Consider the following 25727-nt stretch of genomic DNA (forward strand, 5'->3'; position numbering starts at 1 on the left):
ACTGCGCATGTTGAATCGCACGCATATTCTCTTTGTACATCAGAATTAACCGGAAACGGAGCGCATGAGCATGAGCCCAAAACCCCTCCCTGCCTCCTTCCCTATATAAATATGCTAATGACTCTACTTTGGCAAAACCAAACGAAAAAGCAATGGCAAAACCAAGCAAAAAGAGAAACTTTGAACAGAATGTGAATTGGAGGTGCTCCTTTCGATGGTAGACCGGAGAAAAACTGTGTTATTAGCAGGTTTGTCCTCCAGAATTAATAACAAAAGAAAAAAAAAATAGAGTGGGAGAGTTTAGCTGACGCGGTTAACGCAGTGGGGTCTGAACATCGCACTGTGAGTTAACAAAGAAATGGTCCGATGTAAAGGTGTACAATTTTGTATTGTCTAGCAGCATGAGTGGTGTACCTCGTTAAGCGCATGGCAACATGTTTTGACACGATTGATCATGAACTCGGTTCAAATCCAGCGTACTCTTCATCACGAGGAAGACAAGTAGGAATCATTAATAAGTGTGTGTATTATGTTATTATGATGCGCATTTGAGCATCACATATTATTGGCACATTTATTGAATGGAAATGTTTCTGATTCATGTATGCAAATTCGTCTTCAGATGGCATCTTTATAGCAATGTGCGTGCAGTCTCCGATTAGATTGGGAAAACCGGCGATTGCTGCAAATTGTGCTTTTATGTTTGGCTGGTCAACTGCATGGTATGGAAACCTTATATACCTGCTAGACATGGGGATGATCCCATCTCATACAGCTGCCATTGCACGGCTCAAAGATACTTTGCAGTGTGCAATTTACCACAATTGCCTCTAGGAGTCGCCAATAATAATAAAACAAACACACAACAACAAATGCACATACGCCAGACATGAAGCTGGCATGGACTAACGCACATTCTCACGTTAATTTCATCGTTAGTAAATCCAAACATGAGCGTGAAATCTGGCGTACACAAAGTTTTAGTGCATGCGCAGCGTTAATACATGACACCCCTGGTTACAGGTTTTCAGCGTTCTTTAAAATATTGTCTTGCATTGTTTTCTACTGTTAAATGAAACGGCTTCACTCTAATAATAAAATGTAATGAAATTGGCACTGTCATGTATAATAAAAAATGATTCTGTAGAAAAAACACTGGTAACCTTTGATTTTAATGCATTACGTCAAACTATACACATCTGAAACAAAAACAAACGACTGCTTTTGCACATTTTCACACGGTTTGATTATTTCACATCATAGATTGGAATATCAAATGCTTTTGTAATCATTCTAGGTCATTAATATATTGAGGATGCTGTCTTGTGATGAGCATAAAAGGATAGTTCACACAAAAATAAAAATTCTGTCATAATTGACTCACTCTTTACTCTTTTCAAACCTTCTTTTGTTCTGTTCAACACAAAAGAAGATATTTTGAAGAAAGCTTGAAACATGTAACCATTGACTTCCATAGTATTGTTTTTTCCTTGTGGAAGGCAATGGTTTTCAGCTTTCTTCAAAATATCTTCTTATGCGTTTAACAGAAGAAACTCAAAGGCTTAGAACCACCTGATGGTGAGTGAATTGTTTGGTGTGAACTATCCATTTAAGCGCATTTAGAGATGTCAATGTGTGCCAGTTAAAGCTGATTGTTCTGTGGTTACATGGCCTGCCGGTTCTTCTCCAGGCTTTTTTCAATGCTGTCAAGAACCTCCACGGCTGCTTTTGGAATCCTTGTCCCAGGGCCGAAGATACAGCTGACACCACTCGCATAGAGGAACTCGTAGTCCTGAGAAGATGAAAGATGAAAATGCATCACCATCAGCATTATTGCACAATATGTGCAGGTCAGTTTTCCTTCGTCACCTTGAATTTATGAGGTTCAATCTGGAATCTGATTGATTTTGAGATATTGAGCTTCAAAGTTTTTGTATTCCATAAAGCAAACAGTATGTGTGTAACATTTGTTTTTGAATAAAAAGTCTTAAAATGTAAACAACTTGTACAAAAAACATCCCATATAGTAAATAAGTTTACATTTAATAATATGTTTTTGAATTTTATTTAGTATATTTGCACGAGTGTTAAAAGAATGTTAATGCACACATCGAGTTTATATTCATATGCGAGAGTTTATGGGTGCATATGCATAGTTTAAGTTTGTATGTATATGTGAGTTTGTGCAGGTGTGATTGCATGTAGCGAGTTTATATGTACTGTATGTGCGCGTAATAATAGATGAATTTATATGAATATAGCAAGTGTCATATACAGTCAGAATTATTAGCCCCTCATTCATTTTTTTTTTTCTTTTTAAAATATATCCCAAATGATGTTTAACAGAGCAAGGAAATGTTCACAGTATGTCTGTTAATATTTCTTTCTTCTGGAGAAAGTCTTATTTGTTTTATTTTGACAAGAATAAAAGCAGTTTTTAATTTTTAAAAAAACATTTTAAGGTCAAAATTATTAGCCCTGTAAAGCTAAATAGTGTAGTTTTTCTATAGTCTACAGAACAAACCATTCTTATACAATAACTTGCCTTATTATTCTAACTTGCCAAGTTAACCTAATTAACCTAGTTAAGCCTTTAAATGTCACTTTAAGCTGTTTAGAAGCATTTTGAAAAATATCTAGTCAAATTTTATTTACTGTCATCATGCCAAAGATAAAATAAATTAAAAATGTCATGAGTTATTAAAACTATTGTGTTTAGAAATTGTGTTGAAATAATCTTTCCGTTAAACAGAAATTGGGGAAAAAATAAACAGGGACGTTTATAATTTAGGGGGGCTAATAATTCTGACTTCAACTGTATATTGTTCTGAACATCCAATAGTATAGATGTATATGCATGTGATTTTTAAAGTGTTAATACAAATGTTTGATTTAAATCCTACATTGTGCGTCATAGTCAGGGAAAAATTTTAAAAAGGTATATGCCAAGCTAGTGTTGTTCCATACTGATAAACTTCCGGTGATCTGTTAAAGTGAATTTTTTCCATTTTATACGATTTCTTTTACAGCATCGATATTGTAATGTCATTAAAATACAATTAGTTAAATAAACTTTGCCATTCATTTAGTTGCTCAAGTGTACAATGAGACAAAAGGCCTTTTACTCGCATGCGCCTTTAAGAATCGGCAGGCTAGGGCAAACGCTCTATTGAATATACTGGGGTAAAATAAATGCTCATATTATAAAGACATGGCGGGAAAAAAATGTCATTTAATGCAGTGTTTTTTGTGCAATCTGAGACCCACTTTATATCGGATATAGTGGAGATCGCTGATTTTTAAAGAAAACAGACCTTAAGCAGATTTTTGCATTGGCATACAGTTCACCGAAAGCCCTTTATTTTAACAAAAATAATAATCTTCAAAAATGTTGTACTCATTTATGCTGTATATATGCTGACATACATTAAAGAAGCCTATATAAAGTATATAAAAGTGCATTATCATGTATTTATTTTATGTTACGCAATCTAAAAATTCATCTAAAAATGGGTGGCATGGTGGCACAGTGGGTAGCACGATCGCCTTACAGCAAGAAGGCTGTTGTTTCGAGTCTGGCAGGGCTAGTTAGCATTTATGTGTGGAGTTTGCATGTTCTCCCCTTGTTAGCGTGGGTTTCTTCCGGTTGCTCCGGTTTCCCCCACAGTCCAAACACATGCGCTATAGGAGAATTTAAGCAACTAATGCCTAGTTTACACTAGAGGATTTTAAGCCTGATTTGAGCCCGATTTGGAAGTTAACGAGCTCGCCGACAGATCGGGCTGTGATCGGGAAGAATATCTGCGGGTGCTTGGCGCTCGCCGCTCTTTGTGTGTGAACTACTGAACAACGCTTCAACGAGGCTCGCTGACGCGTCGCCGACACCTCGCAGACGGAAATCCAACATTCAGCATGCTAAATATTCCAGAGCAGTCGGCCGACTCAACCCCACGTGTGGTCAGATGTAGTGACGAGCTGCAGCCAATGAGAGAGCAGATCAGCATGAGCTGAATGTCTGTGTGTTCAGGAGCTCAGCAGAAACATCTGTGATAGGTCAGAATGGGCATCGCTGCACTCGCTTTATTCTGCGTTAACACAGACATGAGAGTAGGCTATATTAACAGTGGAACTAGAATTCTGTAACTATTAGAATTACCATACTGCTCATTCTGACCGTTCTCATATAAAACGCCATACTGTCACAACATATTTACATTCAAAGCTATATTTCAAAGCATATTGACTAATATGGTAATTTAAGGCAGAAATGCTCAGTACTTTACTGTTTTGTAATAAAAAAAAAATAACAATGTCAGAAAGAAATACACTGATAGTTAGAAAACGGCAGGGTGTTATAAATATGTTAGTTTTATTTCAAAGAGTTATAAAATTACAAAAATTAAAAACTCTGTGTATCTATCCACTGGAACCTGCAGATGAGTGATTAATCCGCTCATAAATCAGATGATTAGACAATGTTCTTAAATGCTTTCTCTAAAGCTTGAAACGCTGTCAGTGATGTCATCAGCACACAAGCAGCCAATAGTGTTCAGCTTTTTCTGACGACTCCTCCCTCAAATTTTCATTGGCTGTGGTTTGGTAGCTTGAATGAGCTGATGGGGAATGAGTTGTTGTCAGATCATGTAGTGTGTGACCCCCCTCTTGGGGATCGTTCACGGAGTGTTGCGTTGTGTGAACACCACAGAGATTAAAAGACACAAAGTCAAGTCATGTAGTGTGAACAGCACAGCGATCTGCTGATATTTAAAATCCTGTAGTGTGAACTAGGCTTAAATTGGCCGTAGTGTATGTGCATGAATGAGTGTGTATGGGTGTTTCCCAATGTTTGCTTATGGCTGGAAGGGCATCCGCTGCGTAAAACATGTGCTGGATAAGTTGGCTGAATAATAAATGGGCTAAGCCGAAAAGAAATTGAATGTAAAAATGTCTAATAATACATCACACTGCAATAGGTCTTAAATAGATGCTAGTCGAACTATTGTGTTTGAGCTCTATAAATAGCTGAAATGACGGAGATTTTAGAGGCTTAGTTCAGTATGATTTTCTGTTTCCACATAATATCATGACTTCAGATGTGCTCCACTAAATGGATGAAATGGTTCAGATAATGTAAAGTACTGGAGAGTTTGATTTGATGTACAACCTTTGACATCATCAACAACAACAACAAAAAAACAACTGCAGCGATTTTGATAAACCTATTCGCTTTTCTATCCAAACGATGCATGATTACATGATCAGCTGTATTTTATTATTCGCATTTTGAGCATGACTCATTTTTCAGGTTATGACCCATCCTTTGCAAACCACTGATTTAAACCCTCCCTCGCAGAGCAAATCACATCACAGATCATCATAGGAAGACAGCTGAACATCTGAGCTGCCTGAGGAATCTTCCGGAGAGATCCGATCCAGTACAAGCTAATGATGGTGTGCAAGAGATGGATTTCCATGTCTGCTTCGATTATGGCAGCTTTCACCTCCACCGGCCCACACTCACTATATGCTGACACTCAATAATCAATTAATGGCACTCACAGCTAAGGAACAAAGACGCCTCCGGACCTCAACGCAATCAAGCAGACACTGAGATTAAATCCGTTTCATGCATTCATGCGCAAAAAAAGACAAAGCCGCCAATCAAAGGGAAAAAAAGGTACATCCAGTATAATTGCATGTTATTGCACAGGTTGTACAACACCATGAAACCTTCATAAACACTAGCTATGAGATCAATACGCATGAATGTGTAGGCTGACTTTATATGCAGTTGACTTTATATACAGTTTAAATCGAAATTATTAGCCCTCCTTTAAAATTTTTTCTTTTTTTCCAAATAATGTTTAAGAGAGCAAGGATTTTTTCACAGTATTTCCTATAATATTTTGTCTTTTGGAGAAAGTATTTTTTGTTTTATTTCGGCTAATATAAAGGCAGTTTTAATTTTTGGTTTTAAAACATTGTAAGGTCAAAAGTATTAGCCCCTTTATGCTATATTTCTTTTGATTGTCTACAGAACAAACATTGTTACACACTAGATATGTTTCCATCCAAAAATGCTAATTAAACATATGCACAAACCTGAAATATTACATAAAAGATCTGCAAATAAAGCAGCGTTTGCATCCAACGAGTCAAAGAAAATAAAATCGTAACTTTCTGATTAACTGGTGGCAAATATCAACAGTAAAAACTGAATTTGCTGCGGTAGGAGAAGTGGCTGCATGAATCTTTTCTTTATTTAATAAATGAGACTTGCGCCTCAGAAGACAAAACGTCAGCTTAGAATAATAAGATTCTTTCTGACATTTTTGTCAAAATTGAGTTATTCACATAGTCTTATTAAATAACAACTTATTTACATTATGGGAGGTTTTTGTACAAGTTGTTTATATTTTAAGACTTTTTATTTTAATAACAAAAAAAGCTATCTACAAAGTCAAACTCTATCTTGGCTCTTTAAGGTTCTTTCTGTGAGCCAATCAGCATTTCAAATGCACGCACGAGAACCAATCAGTAAGCTTTCTTTATCATTCCACTGGATTGCTCCGTTGACAGTGGGAAAGACCATAAATAAACACAGAGTCAACTAAATAATGCCGCACCACAAAAAGTTGAGAAAAAACCTGAAAGTGATGTGTAAATGTGATGATTTAGAAGCATTTTTTTGACATTGAGACGAAATGTTACATTTTACATTGTTAAAAAAGAAACAGTTATTAAAAAAAAAGTAACATATTAAATGTGAAATATTTTATTTGTCTATATATAGTCAGTAAAACATTTTTCAGTGTTAATTCAACTCATTTGCTCATTGTCTGTTTTCTTTTAAAGTCTTTAAATTTGATATTAAGCCTTGAGCAAACACAATTTATTCCATGGGCCATGTAATTCAATAAATATAATTTAATAAGTCATATAAAGCATATAATTCAATAAACATTAACATATTAATTGCATAAAATTAACATCTGCACTGGATAAAATGCTTACCACAGCCTTCTATGCTTAATTTGAACTTGAAAAAATATTCATTCTAAAACATTAAATAAATGTTATAAAAAACAAACATTTACTTTCTCAAGCATCAACATATTGATACAAGACCAATACATTTTTTTAATTAAATTATTGAGCAGACTGATTGTATTTCTTAAAAAGTAATACTTCAATAAATGATCTGCCAGATAGAACCTGATAATTCCAAGCGGAAAATTACTTTTTAAAATTCGGTTCCCTGTTTGTTTTACGCCAATTTGCAAATGTAAGAGAACTTTGATAATTTACATGTAGAGTACATTTAGGGTCTCTGTCATGTTAATCTATAAAAGACAAATGTTACACACATATTGTTTGCTATATGGATTGCAAAATCTTTGAAGCTCAATATCTCAAAATCTAGTTAAGCTTTTAAATGTCCCTTTAAGCTGAATACTAGTGAATACTCTTGAAAAATATCTCGTAAATTATTATATAATGTCATCATGACAAAGATATAATAAATTGGCTATTAGAAATTAGTAATTAAAACTAGTATGTTTGGTAATTTGTTGAAAAAATCTTCTCTCCATTAAACAGAAATTAAGGGTAAAAATATGCAAGGGAGCTAATAATTCTGACCTCAGCAGTATATTGTGTGTGTGTGTGTGTGTGTGTGTGTGTGCGTGCAATAGCTACACAACCCCGCTATTGACCACACTATTCTTAAGTTTGTCATTAGAGCTCGTTTACAAACACTTCCTACAAAGTTTAATCTGTCCGTGTGGTACCCGAAACACCACGAGCCCTTCTGCTTATTACATAGCGATAGAACGGTGGAATCAACAGCGCACATAATGAACGGCTGCCCCGCGTTCAGAGGCATGTACATCACACGTCACGATCGCATTGTGAACATCACAGCTAAAGAGGTGGACAGAGTCAGTGTGCACAGTGCACTATACACTAACAAGACTGTACGAATGAACTGGTTTCCATCACTGAGCAGTAATGCACATGTTCTGAGTGCTGTCATTAGAGATTTTCCAAACACTCCTGATATTGTTGTTGTGAATGAAGTACTGAAAAACATTCTGATTATGGAAGTAGGCTGTTGTTTTGACTCATACATGGATCTGTGCTATTCAGAGAAAATGCTGAAATATCAACCATTAGTGAATGCTCTGAAAGTGTGTGGCTACAACACAAAGTTGGTGGTTTTAATTTACGGTAGCCTTGGGCATGTTCATAAACTGTGTGTGAGAGGACTACAAATTGCCGGACTCAGTAAAAAAAAACTCTAAACAAATTGCAAAGTATTGTTCTGTATCTGCAATAATAGGCAGTCTTCATGTGTGGAGAAGACGATGCCATCTCTATCCTTAATCCATTTACTTAATACTGCACGCAGAATGGATTGAGTGTCTAGTGCCACGCAAAAGATCATCAATGGTTGCATGCTGCTTTTATTGTGAAACATTATGGGCTCCTTACGATTATTTGGATGCTGTGTTGTTTTAATAGTATTAGTCATTCCAAATAAAATGAATTAAATTTTTGTGTGTGTGTGTATACACACACACACACACACACACACACACAATATACTGTTGGTTATTTGTATGGATACAACAGTAATACAAATAAATTATTTATAAATAAATAGTAAATAGACATTTCAATGATAAAAACTGTGCTGGAATGACGACATATTTATGTCAAATGACATATTTTGAGCTTTTAAATAACTGGGATGGCTTTGATTGGCCATTGGGCTGGTTTTGTTGCAAAATCTGGCAACCCTGCAGTCCACACTGTGACATTTCAAATGTATCCACTTCGGAAAGCGTTTTTTTTTTTTTTTTGTTCTCGCCTAAAAATGGCGTCTCAGTGTGGACAGAAAGCCAAAATACAGTAAAAAAACAAACAAACATGTGTTTTAAGATTAATATTATTATTTATTGTTTTTGTTTGATAGGACACTACATTGATCCAAAAAATACAGTTTTAATTATTATAAACAACTTCCTGCGAAACATAATTAAAAATCTTAATGAGGACAAACCTTTAAAGTAATGTCCATATGCGATCGCGCCCGATCATGCGGTTTCAGACTCGATCGGAATCGGATGTTACCTCTCTATCAGGACTCGTATATACATGTGTGTAAATACATATATTCTCATTGATTTTAACACATCTATAGTTATGTGGTGCCACAGAGTTGTAAACAGGGTTAAACGTTAAAATAAGGAACATCCTAAATCTGTTTCTTCACTCTCCTTTATTCTTTTTTTATGTATCATAGAAGTATCCGATCGGGTATCAGTAGTTACTCAAAATCAAATGACTTATACTCGAGGACAAAAAAAACTGAACATTCATACTATAAAGCAGGGATGCCCAAACTCAGTCCTGGAGGGACGGTGTCCTGCAAAGTTTAGTACCAACCCCAATCAGACACACCTGGGCTAGCTAATCAAGCTCTTAGTAGGCTCTCTAGAAACATCCGTACAGGTGTGTTAAGGAAAGTTGGCACTAAAATCTGCAGGACACCAGCCCTCCAGGACAGAGTTTGGGCAGCACTGCTTTAAAGCATGTAGTGTCATCTAAAGCAGCTTACATTTGCACACACTTTTCATCAGTTTATGGATTTCATACAAGTCTAAGCGATGACCTTGGTGTTGCTAACGCCATGCTATGAGCAACAGCAATGCAGTGTGTACTCTGCACAATTCCAACAAACTGAAATAAAACAAGATATAGACGGATAAATAAGTAAAAATGCATATTGCATATGAGAGCGCCTCAATTCAATTTCATCAACGAAAGCAGCAGGTGACGGCCCGTTCACCAAAATGCATTTCTAAGCTCAAATTCAATATGAATCGAATACAAAATGAATATGGCAAAGGTCAGGCTACTTTCACATTGACTTTTGATAATTATGTTTCTTAGCAGCGGCACGAGAGCTGTGTTTGTGTCATGCTCAACAACCTTTAATCACACTAAAATCAATGTAATCTGTGGCCTTCATGACTCTCTGCTTTATATATCAATACAGAAGGCAACCTGATTTTTTTGAGTGGAGATTCAATAGATTTAATGATTGATAGATGGAAAAACCTTGACGTTTCTGACAGAAAAAAATTGCATCTTTTCTTTGCCCATCATGAATGGTGATCATTCTGATTGAACTCGCATTGCAATGAAGGTTGGTTCGAGTCTATTTTCCTTTGATGTCTTCAGGTTCTGGACTGATCATTTAGGTTCGATGTGGTCCATGTCAGAACTTGATACAAGATAAGAGCTGTCAATGAAAATCTGGCTTCATAAATGTTTATCTTTATATTGTATGGCTCAGATGTAGATGTCTCAGGCTATGTCTACAATAATCTGGATTTGAAAATTACATTTAGCTGCAAAAAATTCCTTATCTAGAGCAGCATCTTAATAAATTTCCGATCCAAACTGAAAAGTTGGAAAAGGCTAAAATCTTACTGCACACAAATAAAACATACTTAAGAAAACACCTTAATATGTGGGTATGATATAAATCAGTGTTTCTCAACCACGTTCCTGGAGGACCACCAACACTGCATGTTTTGGACATCTCCTTTGTCTGTCACACCCATTACAGGTCTTTCATTCTCGGCTAAAGAGCTGATGATCTGAATTAGGTGTGTTTGGTTAAGATTACATAGGAAATGTGCAAATGGCACAGAAATGGCTTGACCTGCTTATAAACGTGACTTTGAAATGCTCCATTGTCCCTGTATCTGTGGTTACACTCGGTAAACAGACGTTCGGTGAACTGATTATCTTTACGGCCATTCACGGTCATTTCTATTGAGCACGTGATGATAAATCAGAGCTGTTTACGAACCTGCTCCACAGCATTCAAATGTTGAAGGGAAATGGACGCTTTTAAAATTTCAGCACCGATTGGTAGCAAATTTCAGTTTATGCTGCACATTATTAAGAAATGTGAGCTGTTTATTAAATTAAATTGCAAATTGAATCTAAATTCAGGGTGTCTTGGAGGGGAGAGGTGTCCAACCTTCAGCATCTAAACACTGGGGTACCTCAAGGCTCTGTTCTTGGGCCACTTCTCTTCTCCATCTACACATCATCTCTAGGACCAGTCATCCAGAAACATGGATTTTCCTACCACTGCTATGCTGATGATACCCAGCTATACCTATCTTTTCATCCTGACGATCCCTCGGTTCCAGCTCGCATCTCAGCCTGCCTGTTGGACATTTCACGCTGGATGAAAGATCATCATCTTCAGCTTAACCTTGCAAAAACGGAAATGCTTGTAGTTTCTGTCAACCCGACTCTACACCATAACTTTTCAATCCAGATGACTGGGGCAACCATTACTGCATCCAAAATGGTGAAAAGCCTTGGAGTAACGATTGATGACCAACTGAACTTCTCTGACCACATTTCTAGAACTGCTCGATCGTGCAGATTCGCACTCTATAACATCAGAAAGATCCGACCCTTCTTATCTGAACATGCAGCTCAACTCCTTGTTCAAGCTCTTGTTGTCTCTAAACTGGATAACTGCAACTCTCACCTAGCCGGGCTCCCAGCTAACTAAAAGAGCACATGTCACTCCGCTACTCATCCGTTTGCACTGGCTGCCAGTTGCTGCTCGCATCAAATTCAAAGCTCTGATGTTTGCCTACAAAGCGACTTCTGGCTTTGCTCCTTCTTATCTGCTCTCACTTCTGCAGATCTATGTGCCCTCCAGAAACTTGCGTTCTATGAATGAACATCGCCTCGTGGTTCCATCCCAAAGAGGGAAGAAATCACTTTCGCGAACGCTCACATTCAATCTGTCCAGTTGGTGGAATGAACTCCCTAACTGCATAAAAACGGCAGAGTCACTCGCTTTTTTCAAGAAACGACTAAAAACTCAACTATTTAGTCTCCACTCCACTTCCTAATCTGCAATTGCCTCTCTGGATATACCACTAAATGTACTAAAAAAAAAAAATTGTACTAAAAAATTACAAATATATATATATATATATATATATATATATATATATATATATATATATATATATATATATATATATATATATATATATATATATATATATATATATATATATATATATTACTAAATTACTAAAATATTACTAATACTTTCCTTCTTAGACTGTACAGACCTGAAACTTGCCTATAGCACTTATTCATTGTTGCTCTTATAGTTGTGTTGATTGCTTCCTTGTCCTCATTTGTAAGTCGCTTTGGATAAAAGTGTCAGCTAAATGACTAAATGTAAATGTAAATGTAAATTGCAATATCAATCAAAAAAAATTATAATAATTTAATTATTTTAATAGTATATATTTTTTTATTCTATTTCCATTTCCCCCAAATTGCAGAGCCCTATATTATTGTTGCTTAGCAAACCACCTAATAGCCAATAAGCAAGCAGCAAAAAACAATTACTATTGAAATAAACAATTTGATACTCTTAATACATCCTTAATTGCAATACAGTCCATCTGAAATAAGATTGATACGATAGAATGTTGCATGTTGTTAAAAAATATACAATACTAATGTAGACATTGGTGGAAAAAGAACTGAAAACACATACTCAAGTAAAAGTACCATTGCTTGCCCAAAAATGTAGCGCAAGTAAAAGTATCTGTTGTCAATATTACTCAAAGCAAGAATAAAAAGTAGCCCTTTTAAAAGTACTCAAGAGTAGCTAGTAGTGAGTATTATACTGGGAAAAGCTGATACGTTTACATGCAATTTGTGCAAGGATGTGTAAACGTAATATTCTGTAATGCATTGAGTGAATTTAGGCCATTTGGCGATTTCAGTCATCATAAAAGTAAACATCCGCCATCTACTCATCAGTGACATGCAGTTTTAACAGTCTCTGGGTCATTGTGTGTCATTTTGGACATCTTCCTGGACACTTTTAATACTTCCAAAAGATTTGCTGCATTTATAAAGCGCCCATGTCCTGAGGTTGTTCCGTATGGTGTGATTTACTTTCGAGCTGATTGGATGTAGTAAAGTAGGAATTTTATTCAGAAAGAGAGAGTAATTACAAGAGATTTTAAGAGTAATTATAAGAGTTTTTCAGGCGAGAATGTAGTTGTTTTAAACTCGAATCGGCAGTTTATTTCTAAAGATATCGTGTCTTTGGCTATGTGCCTCAGCTTATGAGGATTCTGACCCCCAGCCTGTCAGCAGGAGCTTCGTCATCACCTCCCCCACCAAGAGCAGCTTTACATCAGCCAGTCCATCACGGATGTACTGTATTACATTTGTCCATTGTAGTTAATACATGATGATGTTTAATGCATTTTGTGCATATCTAACGGACAATCTTTGGTCTTATAAAACTATTATTTGTTATCAGGTGTATTATTTTGTGAGTGTTGTTTTGTTACCTTTCATAATTGTCTTTAATTATGTTACCGTGTTGTATGAGGTTTGTCTTTGTTTACCAAATTGATTAACATTCTTTATTTTTTATTGTGTACGTCTTGTACTTTATACTTGTATAATGTCCATTGTAGTTTATTAAATCTTATAATAAAAGACACGAGTCTGTGTATGATAACCCATTTCACTTATGTTTACATTTTCTGAAATCAAAAATATAGATTTATAATATGAATATAATATTAATTACAGGGCCGCGCTTCATATAATTAAATCGTTTGTTATTGTACAGTAAAACCGATGAATCCATGGTGAGTTAAGTGACGTCAAAGAGCTTACAATGACCAAGAGGCGACACTCTAGTGTAATTTGGGAAACAGCCACTAGCAAATACCAAAAGTATATTATAAGTCTGTAAAATAAACTATTAAAAGTGCTGATGATTATGATAACAAATGTTGTATTGTCATCTTTCAGGTTGTATCTCAGCTTTAATGCGCTTTTTAAATTAATAAATTAAAAACAAAGCAGCTGCTTGCCATCGCGACAGTAATGAGATCCCATGGACGCCCGATCACTTTCACTCCAAAATGGCGGAATCTGGGGCTGTTGCTGGGCGCTGCTGTTGCAATGGAACGTTCTATTGAGTGTCGCCTCTTGTTCATTCTAAGCTCTTGGTGACGTTATAAAGAACACTGCCATTCCATTTGAAGATGTACCCGACTTGTTCTCGCGTCCTCTGTAGTTCGTTCTTCCAAGTCTGAACTTGGCAAGTCTGAACTTCCAAGGACGCAAGTCCAAACTTTGCGTACTTGGTATTGAGAAACAGCCAAGGACATTTTTTTCTAAATGACATTCACAAATTAATTGTTCACCACTAAACTAGCAATGTGAGCTAACAAAATCATATGGTTAGTTTTGATTTTATTTCTACTTTAAAAGTAAGTTGCAACTATAAAAGTACAAATTGAGTTAGAAGTATTTGAATCATCTGACTACTCGGCTTTCTTTAAAATATTCCACTTGGCAAACCGCAGTTCCCTTGCTGTAATTCAGGTCAGAGTGTGTCTGTGCTCATCTGTTCAGCAGCAGGTGTTACCTGTGGTGGTATGACCCCTCCGCAGATCACCATGATATCGGGCCGGTTCAGGTTACGCAGCTCTTTGATGAGCTCGGGCACGAGGGTCTTATGTCCAGCTGCCAATGTGCTGACCCCTACACAGTGAACGTCTGCATCCACCGCCTGTTGGGCCACCTCCAGCGGGGTCTGTTGTCATAGAAACAAACAGCATAGAAAAAACACAAAAGGTAAGAACAAACATTAGAGTTCCAGTGAAATTAAAATAAAGCTTTTTAGATGTTGGTATCAATATTTTAGTCGTAAGGATTTCTATATGTTTATATTGTCCATGTTTTCTTTTTGGCTTAGTCCGTTTATTAATCAGGGGTCGCCACAGTGAAATGAACCACTAACTTATCCAGTATGTGTTTTACACAGCGGATGCCCTTCTAGCCACAACCTAACACTGGGAAACACCCATGCACTCTTGCATTCACACACATACACTACGGACAATTTAGCTTACCTAATTCACCTATAGCGCATGTGTTTGAACTGTGGAGGAAACCAGAGCGCCCATAAGAAGCCCACGTGAACAAGGGAAGAACATGCAAACTCCACACAGAAATGCCAACTGACTCAGCTGGGGCTCGAACCAGCGACCATCTTGCTGTGAGGTAATCATGCTACCCCTCTGCGGCACCGTGATGCCCGCTTATATTGTTATAAAATAAAAATAATACTTCAGTTTATCATCAAATCTTCTGACCAATCAAATACTCTATTGTATCTCACATGTCCCACGTGTCAAAATGCTTTTAATTTGCTTTTCAGTTGATGCAACTGATCTCAACCACTCGCACTGGAAGCCGATGGTAACTGGTTTTCAGCTTTCTTCATAATACCTTTCTTTGTAATATCTATAATATCTTACCGATTTCTTTTTCTGTTGAACAAGTGAAGCACGAGTGAATGATAATAGTGTTTTTATTTTTGGGTGAACTATCCCTTTAAAGCCTAATCTTGTCAATAGTTATGACAATAACTATGTTTGTGTCTACATCAATGCATGATAAAGTTATTTTTCTTTGTTTATATAATGTAACATATGGCTTATATTACATATTAATAACACCAACTTAATAAATCAATAAGAGACTATACCAAAACACTTCCAATTTTACATAAAAACATTAAATATAAATTTTTACTTTGGTATATGATAAATAATTGAAAAAAAAATGAAGAGATAATTTAAAAACCTCCAGCAAAGTACCTTCAGTATAAAATCCTTGTCGGGGAGGGGGGTGGGGGGATTGGGTCACTTAGTGATGTTATGTTTTTACACTATTAGAATACCATACTTCATCCATAACGTTTTTTACTTATAATATATTTAAATTACACTTAATATTTAATAGTTACATAAATAAACCTTGCAAATAAAAAGCCATCTGCCTTTCTTTTTTTTCCATTGGATTGCAACCTCTGGGGTTATAACACTAGATTAATGACACAGCAATAGTGTTAGCAACAGCAGACTGATTTTAAGGCACAATGTTAAACTTTGACACCTTATGTCACTCACATACATTAAAAATAAAGCCCACGACTGAACATGGAAGATGATCTCCCTTTGGTGGTCTCTAAAATTATACAGAGAATAGTCTTGTGCTGTTAACATTATGTCCACCATTCTCATTAAGTGAGGTTATTATTAAAGTAACCGAATGAATAATGATTATAAAAAAGTATATGATTGTTAGACTGCTGCACTTTTTGTGTCGTCAATAAGCTTGTTTATATAGTTCCTATTGCTGTGTGTGTACTGTTGTGTGCAATTTTTGCATGTTTATAACCACCTCCAAGCATAGTGGGGGTCTGCGAGTCACTGGAGTTTTTATTTTGGGGGTTGCGGGCTAAAAGGTTTGGGAAGCCTTGGTCTACAGCAAAATATGCTTTATGGTGAGGAGGTCTTCATTTTTTAATAGATACAAATGAATCAACCCAAACTGACTAATTCAACATATATTGAGCAGTTTGATCTTAGAAGTAACATTTAAAAGTGTGTATAATAAAGAGCTTGGTCATGACTGGTCTCAAAAATAACATTTAAATACTGTCTTTCATTTATGCTCGGGTTGATCTCTTGCACTTTGTTTTTTGTGCAGTTGTCCACTTGACATTTTTCAGAAATGTACAAATCAATTATAGGTTTCAGAACAAAAGGGACTGACTGGGTACATCCTTGCTTAGCTTCAGTGGGCGAGGAGAGCTGCAGAGAGCTAGCTGCCTGTCATTTTGTTATATTCTGCTTTAAATTAACAAGGTTTTCACTGCAGGATGAATTCTGATGGGCTGTCATGTTTTCATCTTTCAGATGGAAAATAATAATTTTGAAAGTGATTGCAACAGCTGAATGTTTTTTTTAAGTAAGGCTTTTCTGATCAACTGAACGAACGTGACAGGTAATTTAATCAATTGCAATGTATCAATTTAAAACAAGTGTCTAACTTTAAACTCATGAATAATATAAACAAAATCCCAAAAAATATTTTACTGGATTTTTTTTTAATCAAAGCTTTTTATTTTAAAGTCAGTTTTGAACCCATCCTTTTGACTTTTCCAATGAAACCTGGAAATCTGATGTTGAACTGTTTTGCGACGACACAAAGTAGTATATTTGGAGTACAAATGAGAGATCCGGATTATTCATATTTTGAAAACTGAGGAAAAGCGGGAGCTTAACTTGGAGGTATGCATTTAATCTGCTCAGTCATGGATTCAATGTTTTGATGTTGAAGGATTAGAAAGGACACTTTAATTGATGAAACCCAAGAACTAAGTGTGCCAAATTGTGGATATACAGAAGAAAAACTAAGCTCCGTAAGCTAATTTCTCAACATCTTTGACACATGGATGAATTTCAGAGAGAAGAGAAGATGTGTTTATCCACAAGTAATGCACATTAACAAAAATTCCCAAACATATAATTCAATTCATCTTAAATTCTAGTGTGCTTTATACAATGCAGATTGTGTCAAAGCAGCTGAACATAGATGAAGTTCTAGTAAATGAGTTTAATTTTAGTATAAAGTAAATGTCTCTGCTGAAAGCGAAACACTGAAAAGCAAAGGACCTAATAGCAAAAAAATAAATTAATTTAAAAAATCATCACGGTTACGATTTCATACCTGGAAAAGTGGGCCAACGTCCACATCGAACCCAAGATCTGCAAATCCAGTGGCAATGACCTTTGCCCCTCTATCATGACCATCCTGTCCCATTTTGGCCACTAGCAGACGAGGATTTCTGCCTTCATGCTTTTTAAACTGAACAACTCTGAGGAACAAAAGCACATGCATTTATAACAAGTCACTGACTTTATCAAATAAGATACAAAATCTTTTAGCAATTGCTTTCTTTTCCTTCAACTTTCTTTTTATTGATTTTAATTATATAACAAAAATAATATATTCCAAAAAAAACAAAATTACAAAATAGGACATCACGGTGGCACAGTGGGTAACACAATCGCCTCACAGCAAGAAGGTTGCTGGTTCGAGCCTCGGCTTGGTCAATTGGCATTTCTGTGTGGAGTTTGCATGTTCTCCATGAGTTAGTGTGGATTTCCTCCGGGTGCTCCGGTTTCCCCCACAAGTTCAAAGACATGCGCTATAGTGCATGTGTGTGAATGGGTGTGTATGGATGTTTCCCAGTGATAGGTTGCAGCTGGAAGGGCATCCGCTGCGTAAAACATTTGCCGGAAAAGTTGGCGGTTCATTTTGCTGTGGTGACCTCGGATTAACAAAGGGACTAAGCCGAAAAGAAAATGAATGAATGAATGAATGAGTGAATAATATAGATAACTTGTATAAAAGTTCAGAATGTACTTTACCACCTCAACATTTACTAAACAAATATAACATTTAAAATAATTTATAAAATAAAATACTACACAATAAATGTATACATAAAAAATAGTGTATATAAATAATAAATAAATAAATAGTAAGTAAGAATATTACTTAATCAATCATTCATTTATTTTTCTTTAGCTTAGTTCCTTTATTCATCAGGGGTCACCACAACAGAATGAACTACACCAGCATATGTTTTTCACAGCAAAAGCCCTTCCAGCTGCAACCCAGTACTGGGAAACACCCATACAGTACACTACACCAATAGCGCATGTCTTTGGACTGTGGGGGAAACCGGAGCACCCGGAGGAAACTCACACCAACACGGGGAGAACATGCAAACACAACACAGACATGCCAACTGGCCCAGCGGGGATTTGAACCAGCAACCTTCTCGCTGTAAGGCGACCATTGAGCCACCGTGTCTTCCTAAATAAATAGTGATTTTAAGCTATTCTTTTAATTCAGGAACACTCTTTTTTAAGTCTCTGCTTTAACTCTGACTACAAAGATTCATTTTCCAAGAGCAAGATCATCAGACATTTGTATATATTTTTATTCATTGTGCAAAAACAGGTCTTTGGTATATTTCCATACCAAAGCTATAACACATTTAGTTTGTAAGAAGCAGAAATCTAGGCTATTAGTTTCTTTTTAACTTTTAGAAATTGTTAAATAAATAAATAAAAATTAGACAATTTCTCACTTTCAATTTTTTTTGTATTTCTAAATATCTGCAATAAGAAGAACATGTGATAGGAACACTGCAGTGTATCAGTGAATGAGTTTCTAAAAAATGAATACCACTCCCACTGTGTGAATCAACAGAGAGCAGAAATGACATGCCGTTAGGTATATAAGAAATAAAAGAAGGCCAATTTATTTATTTATTTAAAAAAAGGAAAAGTATAGACCTGCTCTGTAGTAGAGGAATTTTGTAAATGTAATCTAAATAAGAAATAAAATAAGGCTATTTTGTTTGTTTAATAAAACGAAAAGTATAGACCTGTTCTGTAAGAAAAGAACTATAAGTGCCTTCTGTTGTGATTTAGTGCTATGTAGAAAATGAAATTAAATAACTTGGTGCGGTCTTGGTCACATCCCTAATATAATGGCAGGGGAAAAACTGCAATGTGGAACTAGGTCTTGTGACGGATCAGTTGGCATAAATCTTTGACATGACATGATGTTCCACAAAATAAATCTCCTTGTAACATGAGCACTACAAGAGTTATTGAGGCTGTAAGATCTGTCTGTTATGAAGGTTTTGTGTTAAATATTTAGTGTGTAATGTTTGTGTCTGTCTTTCTGAGGTCATGTTTGGGCATATATGCATGCTTAAATCTGAATATGGAAAATCCTTAAGACAAACAAATACACAAACACCGAATCTTCAACATTAATTCAGCAGCTAAAGCTAAATCCAGCTGCTTTTAGTGCATTAGGACAGTAATAAAGATGATGATGCTGTATGTTATCAGGCTGAGTCATGTGCTCGGCTCAATTGCAACAAAAGATTTACTGTTAATAAAGTTGAACTGTTATAGGTTGATAAAGCTATATAGCATATCAGGTCCTACTTTAAGTGGCCTTAACTAATATGTACTTTTACTGAAAATAATTATTGGTTACAATGTACTTATTGTGTAAATACATGCTTTTACATTGTACTTATGACTGATTAAATACCTGCATGTAATTACATCTGTAATTAATTTCTGTAATTACATTTATAATTACACTGTTGACCATTCCTTTAACTTAACCCGTCCTTAAACCTACCAATACCACCCAACCTGTCCCTAACCCTACCTGTCTGCCACCTCAAGACCACCACAATAGTACCAGGTTGGACCCTCTTTTGCCTTCAGAACTGCAGAACTTGGTGGCATAGATTTAACAAGGTACTGGAAATATTCCTCAGAGATTTTGGTCCACATAGACATGATAGCATCACCAATTGCTGCAGATTTGTCGGCTGCACATCCATGATGAGAATCTCTCATTCCACCACAACCCAAAGGTGCTCTATTGGACTAAGTCTGGGGACTGTGGAGGCCATTTCAGTACAGTGAACTTATTGTCATGCTTAAGAAACCTGTCTGAGATGAATCACGCTTTATGAGTTATCCTTTTGGAAGCAGCCATCAGAAGATGGGTACGCTGTAGTCTTAAAGGTGTGGTCAGGGTCAGCAACAATACTCAGGTAGGCTGTGGTGTTGACACAATGCTCATTTGCAACTAATTGGCCCAAAGTGTGCCAAGAAAATATCCCCCACAACATTACACCACCACCACCACCACCAGCCCGTAATCGTTGATACAAGGCAGGAAGGATCCATGCTTTCATGTTGTCGCCAAATTCTGACCCTACCATCCGAATGTTGCAGCAGAAATGAAGACACATCAGACCAGGCAACGTTTTTCCAATCTACTGTTGTCCAATGTTGGTGAGCCTGTGCGAATTGTAGCCTCAGTTTCCTGTTCTTAGCTGACAGGAGTGGCACCCGGTGTGGTCTTTTGCTGCTGTGTCTGCCTCAAGGTTAGATGTGTTGTGCTTTCAGAGATGCTCTTCTCCGTTGTAACAAATGGCCATTTGAGTTACTATTGCCTTTCTATCAGCTCCAACCATTCTGGCCATTCTCCTTTTGACATCAACAAGGCCACAAAACTGCCACTGACTGGATATTTTCTCCTTTTCGCATAATTCTCTGTTAATCCTAGAGATGGTTGTGTGTGAAAATCCCAGTAGATCAGCAGTTTCTGAATTACTTAGACCAGCCTGTCTGGCACCAACAACCATGCTACGTTCCAAGTTACTTAAATCACCTTTCTTCCCCATTCTGATGCTTGCTTTGAACTGCAGCAGATCGTCTTGACCATGTCTACATGCCTAAATGCATTGAGTTGCCGTCATGTGATTGGCTGATTAGAAATTTGCGTTAACAAGCAGTTGGACAGGTGTACCTAATGAAGTTGCTGGTGAGTGTATATGTCGCTTTGGACAAATTTATCTGCTAAATCACTAAATTTAAAATACATTACACCTATAGAGAGTCCTAATAAACCATATATGAGCAATTCCAGCGTTATGGACGTGACATTTACAGTAAAAACTCAAAGCATAAATTCACATAGAAAGTCTATGTTAACATTACATTGAAACATCTGTTTATATTATACAAAACAACAAATCATCAGTTTTTTCAGTTATGGGAACAGAAAAATGGGTCCCACTTTATATTAAGTGGCCTTAACTAATATGTACTTACACAGGAATTAATAGTTTGTTACAATGTACTTATTGTGTAAATACATCTATTCATTGTGTACTTGTGCTTGATTAAATACCTGTATGTAATTACATCTGTAATTAACTTCTGTAGTTACATTTGTAAATACATTGCTGACCATTCCCTACACCTTAACCCACCCTTAAACCTACCCACACCACCAAACCTGTCCATAACCCAACCCCTATCCCAACTCAAGAGCACCACAAGTGTTCTCAAATGCATTAGGAACACAGTAAGTACATTTTATTTATTTTTTGATGCAAGTACATAGTAGTTAAGGACACTTAATATAAAGTGGGACCGAAAAATGTCCATCTGTAAACTTTTTCTTATATTTTAAATGAGGAAAATAAACATGTGTAATGGATATGACCAAAAAAAGAATGCAAGTTTACAGTGGACAACCTACTTCTGTGAATTAAATTGCACAACCCAAAATAAATATTGCTCATCAAAAGGATAAGAGTTGGCTCTCCATAGAACAAAAAATATAGTTTTATTTTATTTTAGAATTTTGCATTTGAGGAAAAAGCTTGTTTATGGATGTGACACCTCTCTGTTATAGATGTGAAATTAGCACTTGTGTGACTTCAGTAAATTAAATATAATTGTTTGAAAGCACTGACAGAGACATTTTTCAGTATTTTTACAGTACTGTGAAATACAAGCCTACACAAAAAAACCTAGAAAGGGTTTTGGTGAAACCTTTTTTATGGCAAGGTTGACTTTATATGGAATACCTCATATACAAGTACATGTGTGTGCATATGTGAAATGCAGAATATATAACGCCCTGAAATTAACCCTGTCAAGAACACCTGTTGGACTCTACAGGCTTACACATTCACATACACAGCTACAGACAATCACCACCTAGCCACTCATCCCACGCCTTCGTGTGCTTTCACCCACTGGAGGGAGTAGGCGGGTCTGTGATCAGCGCTCTTTACCTGCAGAACCGGATGGCTGCCCGCCCTCATCAGACTATATCCACATCCCCTATTCCCATTCCCTGTTGCAATGTTATGTCTATGTGTTTATGTGCTAATTGCTGGGGCTTTTTTCTCTCCCTGATCTCACACTGCCCTAATTCAAGAGCAAGGTGAAAAGGAGTTTTTTTTCACCTCCCTCTCCTGAAATGTACCTTACTTCCTTTTTCTAAATGCTACCTCCTGTTGACCTGTCTTCCCCTAAAATGTGTTGTTTGTGTATGGTCGGGAGGATCCAAATTCACTAAACGGAAGTGTATGTGACAAATAAAAGCCTTTGATTGATTCATTGATTGATTAATTGGTATAATTTGCATTTATTTGTTGGACAATTTACTTTAAAAACAGTAGCCAACATTCAAAGTGAATCAAAAACATTTGTCCTAGGACAAGAATAGCTGTTGTTCAATAGTTTTCTGAAAAATTTGATGAACGTTGATGATCCACTTCAAATGTTAACTACTGTATTTCAATCTTATCTGCTATACACTACATGTTACATACTTCATACAGATACAGCTTTATCTTGACCTCATGGGGGAAAAACACTGGATTAACATCTGCGCATGAACAATATGCAATCTGAATGGGTTGTATTATCCACATATCTGTTATACAGCAGCCTTCAGCATACTCAACAACATATGGATGTGGGAAGTTGTAGGATTTTCCATTCTACAAGCTTCAAACTGTTGAAATGCGTGACCTCCTACCTGTTATGCGCCAGTGCTATCTCCTCGTGTTCGCCGAACTCGCTGCGATATGCTCCGCTCACCATGCGAGTGCTGGCCTTGTGCTCCCCGAAAACTGATTTCATGGCATCTGTGATCTCTCCAACCGAGCACCTACAGAGTCCAAACACAATCCTTTAATCCACACATAATCATATTATATCATGCAACACAATTCTGTTATTGCTGTTTGGATTGTCATTTGATGGAACGTGTGTTTGCGGAGCGGGAAAAGAGGCAGAAATAGCATTCCATATGTGCCAAGCATGTGATCCTCCAATCTGCTGCTGAGAAACAACAGCTTTATGGTAAGCTCTGCAAAACACCTACATGTGGCACCAGGGCTTGACATTGCCTTTTTTTTTTATCACCCGCTACTGTGGCTAGTAGTTTTTTAACATTACTAGCCACTCGCCATTTTTACTAGCCACAATTTTGTTGTTTGGAAAATGTCCTTTATATCCATACATTGGCATGCTGAAATGGCTGTCCACATGACTCCTACAGTAATTCATTTCACGCTTTTGTGTGTTGTGTATGACTTTGCTTAATGTGCACGAGGAAATGAGTTGTGGTTTTATGGTGTTGCATTGCAATTAGTTGATATTCGCACATGCCTTTTCAGGGCTCAACACTAAGGATCCATTTTTCTCCATCCATCAATCCATCCATTCATACATACACTACCTGATAAAAGTCTTGTCACCTATCCAAGTTTAAGAAACAACAAATAATAACTTGACTTCTGGTTGATCATTTGGGATCAGAAGTGGCTTATATGAAAGGCAAAGGCCTCTAGATTACGGCTATTTTACCAAAATAAAATATGATCATGCTTTGATTTTTAATGATTTAATTAGGACAGTAAGGTCTGACTTTGCTTAGACAAAAGTCTTGTCACTTAACAAAAATAATGTACAGTATAGAATATGAAGTCATGCTGCAGTGAAAAAAATAATTAATATTGTGTGTGACTCCCATGAGCTTGGAGGACTGCATCCATACATCTCTGCAATAACTCAAATAACTGATTAATAAAGTCATCTGGAATATCAAAGAAAGCGTTCTTGTAGGACTTCCAAAGTTTATCAAGATTTTTTGGATACATCTTCAACACCTCCTACTTCATCTTACCCCAGACTTGCTCAATAATGTTCATGTCTGGTGACTGGACTGGCCAATCCTGGAGCACATTGCCCTTCTTTGCTTTCAGGAATTTTGATGTGGAGGCTGAAGTATGAGGAGGAGCTTTATTCTGCTGAAAAATTCGCCCTTTCCTGTGGTTTGTAATGTAATGGGCAACACAAATGTCTTGATACCTCAGGCTGTTAATGTTGCCATCTACTCTGCAAATTTCTTGCATGCATTCTGCCACCAAATGATTAACTAGAAGTGAAGTTATTATTTGTTGCTGTTACAACTGGGATTGATGACAAGACTTTTGTCAGAACATACATACATAATTAAATAAATACATAGTTCTTAGCCACAATTTGTAATCTTGTAACCTAAATTATAACTCTATGCATACACGTTTTATTTGACTCTTTTCTATACAAAAAATAAATAAACAATTGACATTTTAAAATGATTTATTGTTATTTATCTAAAACTATGCACAGTTTACTATATATAAACTGGCAGTAAATCTCCTATTAAAGCAATTTTACTGTAAATGATGATAAAGAATAATAACTACTGTATGAGCAAAAGAAAGAAGGTAAACACATACTGTGTTTGATAATGAAAAGATGATAACATGCACCATTAATGTTAGTCCCCTTAACCATTTAATGCACTACAAGGGTCTAAAGTGACCCGTCTAAGTTTTTTTTTTTTATATATATATATATCTTTTTTATAGCTTGTGCATCAAAGGGTTAATAATCTGTCCAAAACAATGGTCAAAGCAAATGCAGCATTATAAAAATAGAGCTCTTGAAAGCAGCAGGACTGTGGGTGCATGAGCATTAGGGCTGTCACGATATCTATTTTTTTTTTGTACGATATATTGCACCAAAATATATTGCGATAACCAATATTATTGTCATTTTAAGACCATTTTATGCTCATTATATAACGCCAGAATGACAATATAATATCATCATATTGAGAGTACACTTTTCCAAAGAACACATAATAGTGTATTCTTGAGAATATTTCATTTAATTATAGTCATTTTAATAATTAGAATTGGAATTGGAATCCGAAAGTGAAAATGTTGCTATCAGATCTATTTTCAGTTATAGGATACCCACATGAAAATATACTATAGTAATATATAGTAAATACTATAGTGTTTT

General features: G+C 36.2%; 1 protein-coding gene across 3 annotated transcripts in view; it reads right to left on the reverse strand.

The window, feature by feature from the left end:
* Positions 1–1153: 1153 nt before the first annotated feature.
* mmut (methylmalonyl CoA mutase) overlaps positions 1154–25727 on the reverse strand; it is an 87931-nt gene continuing 63357 nt past the window's right edge. For 2 of the 3 annotated variants that reach the window (XM_087297763.1, NM_001099226.1), the window contains 4 exon segments: positions 23407–23538; positions 17683–17830; positions 14528–14695; positions 1154–1792 (listed from right to left, as the gene is read on the reverse strand). In XM_087297763.1, the coding sequence (XP_087153889.1) occupies positions 1664–1792; positions 14528–14695; positions 17683–17830; positions 23407–23538 (577 nt within the window). In that variant the 3' untranslated portion in view covers positions 1154–1663. 3 annotated transcript variants of the gene reach the window in all.

Source organism: Danio rerio, chromosome 20, assembly GCF_052040795.2.
Source record: "Danio rerio strain M-AB ecotype USA chromosome 20, GRCz13ab, whole genome shotgun sequence".
NCBI lineage: Eukaryota > Metazoa > Chordata > Actinopteri > Cypriniformes > Danionidae > Danio > Danio rerio.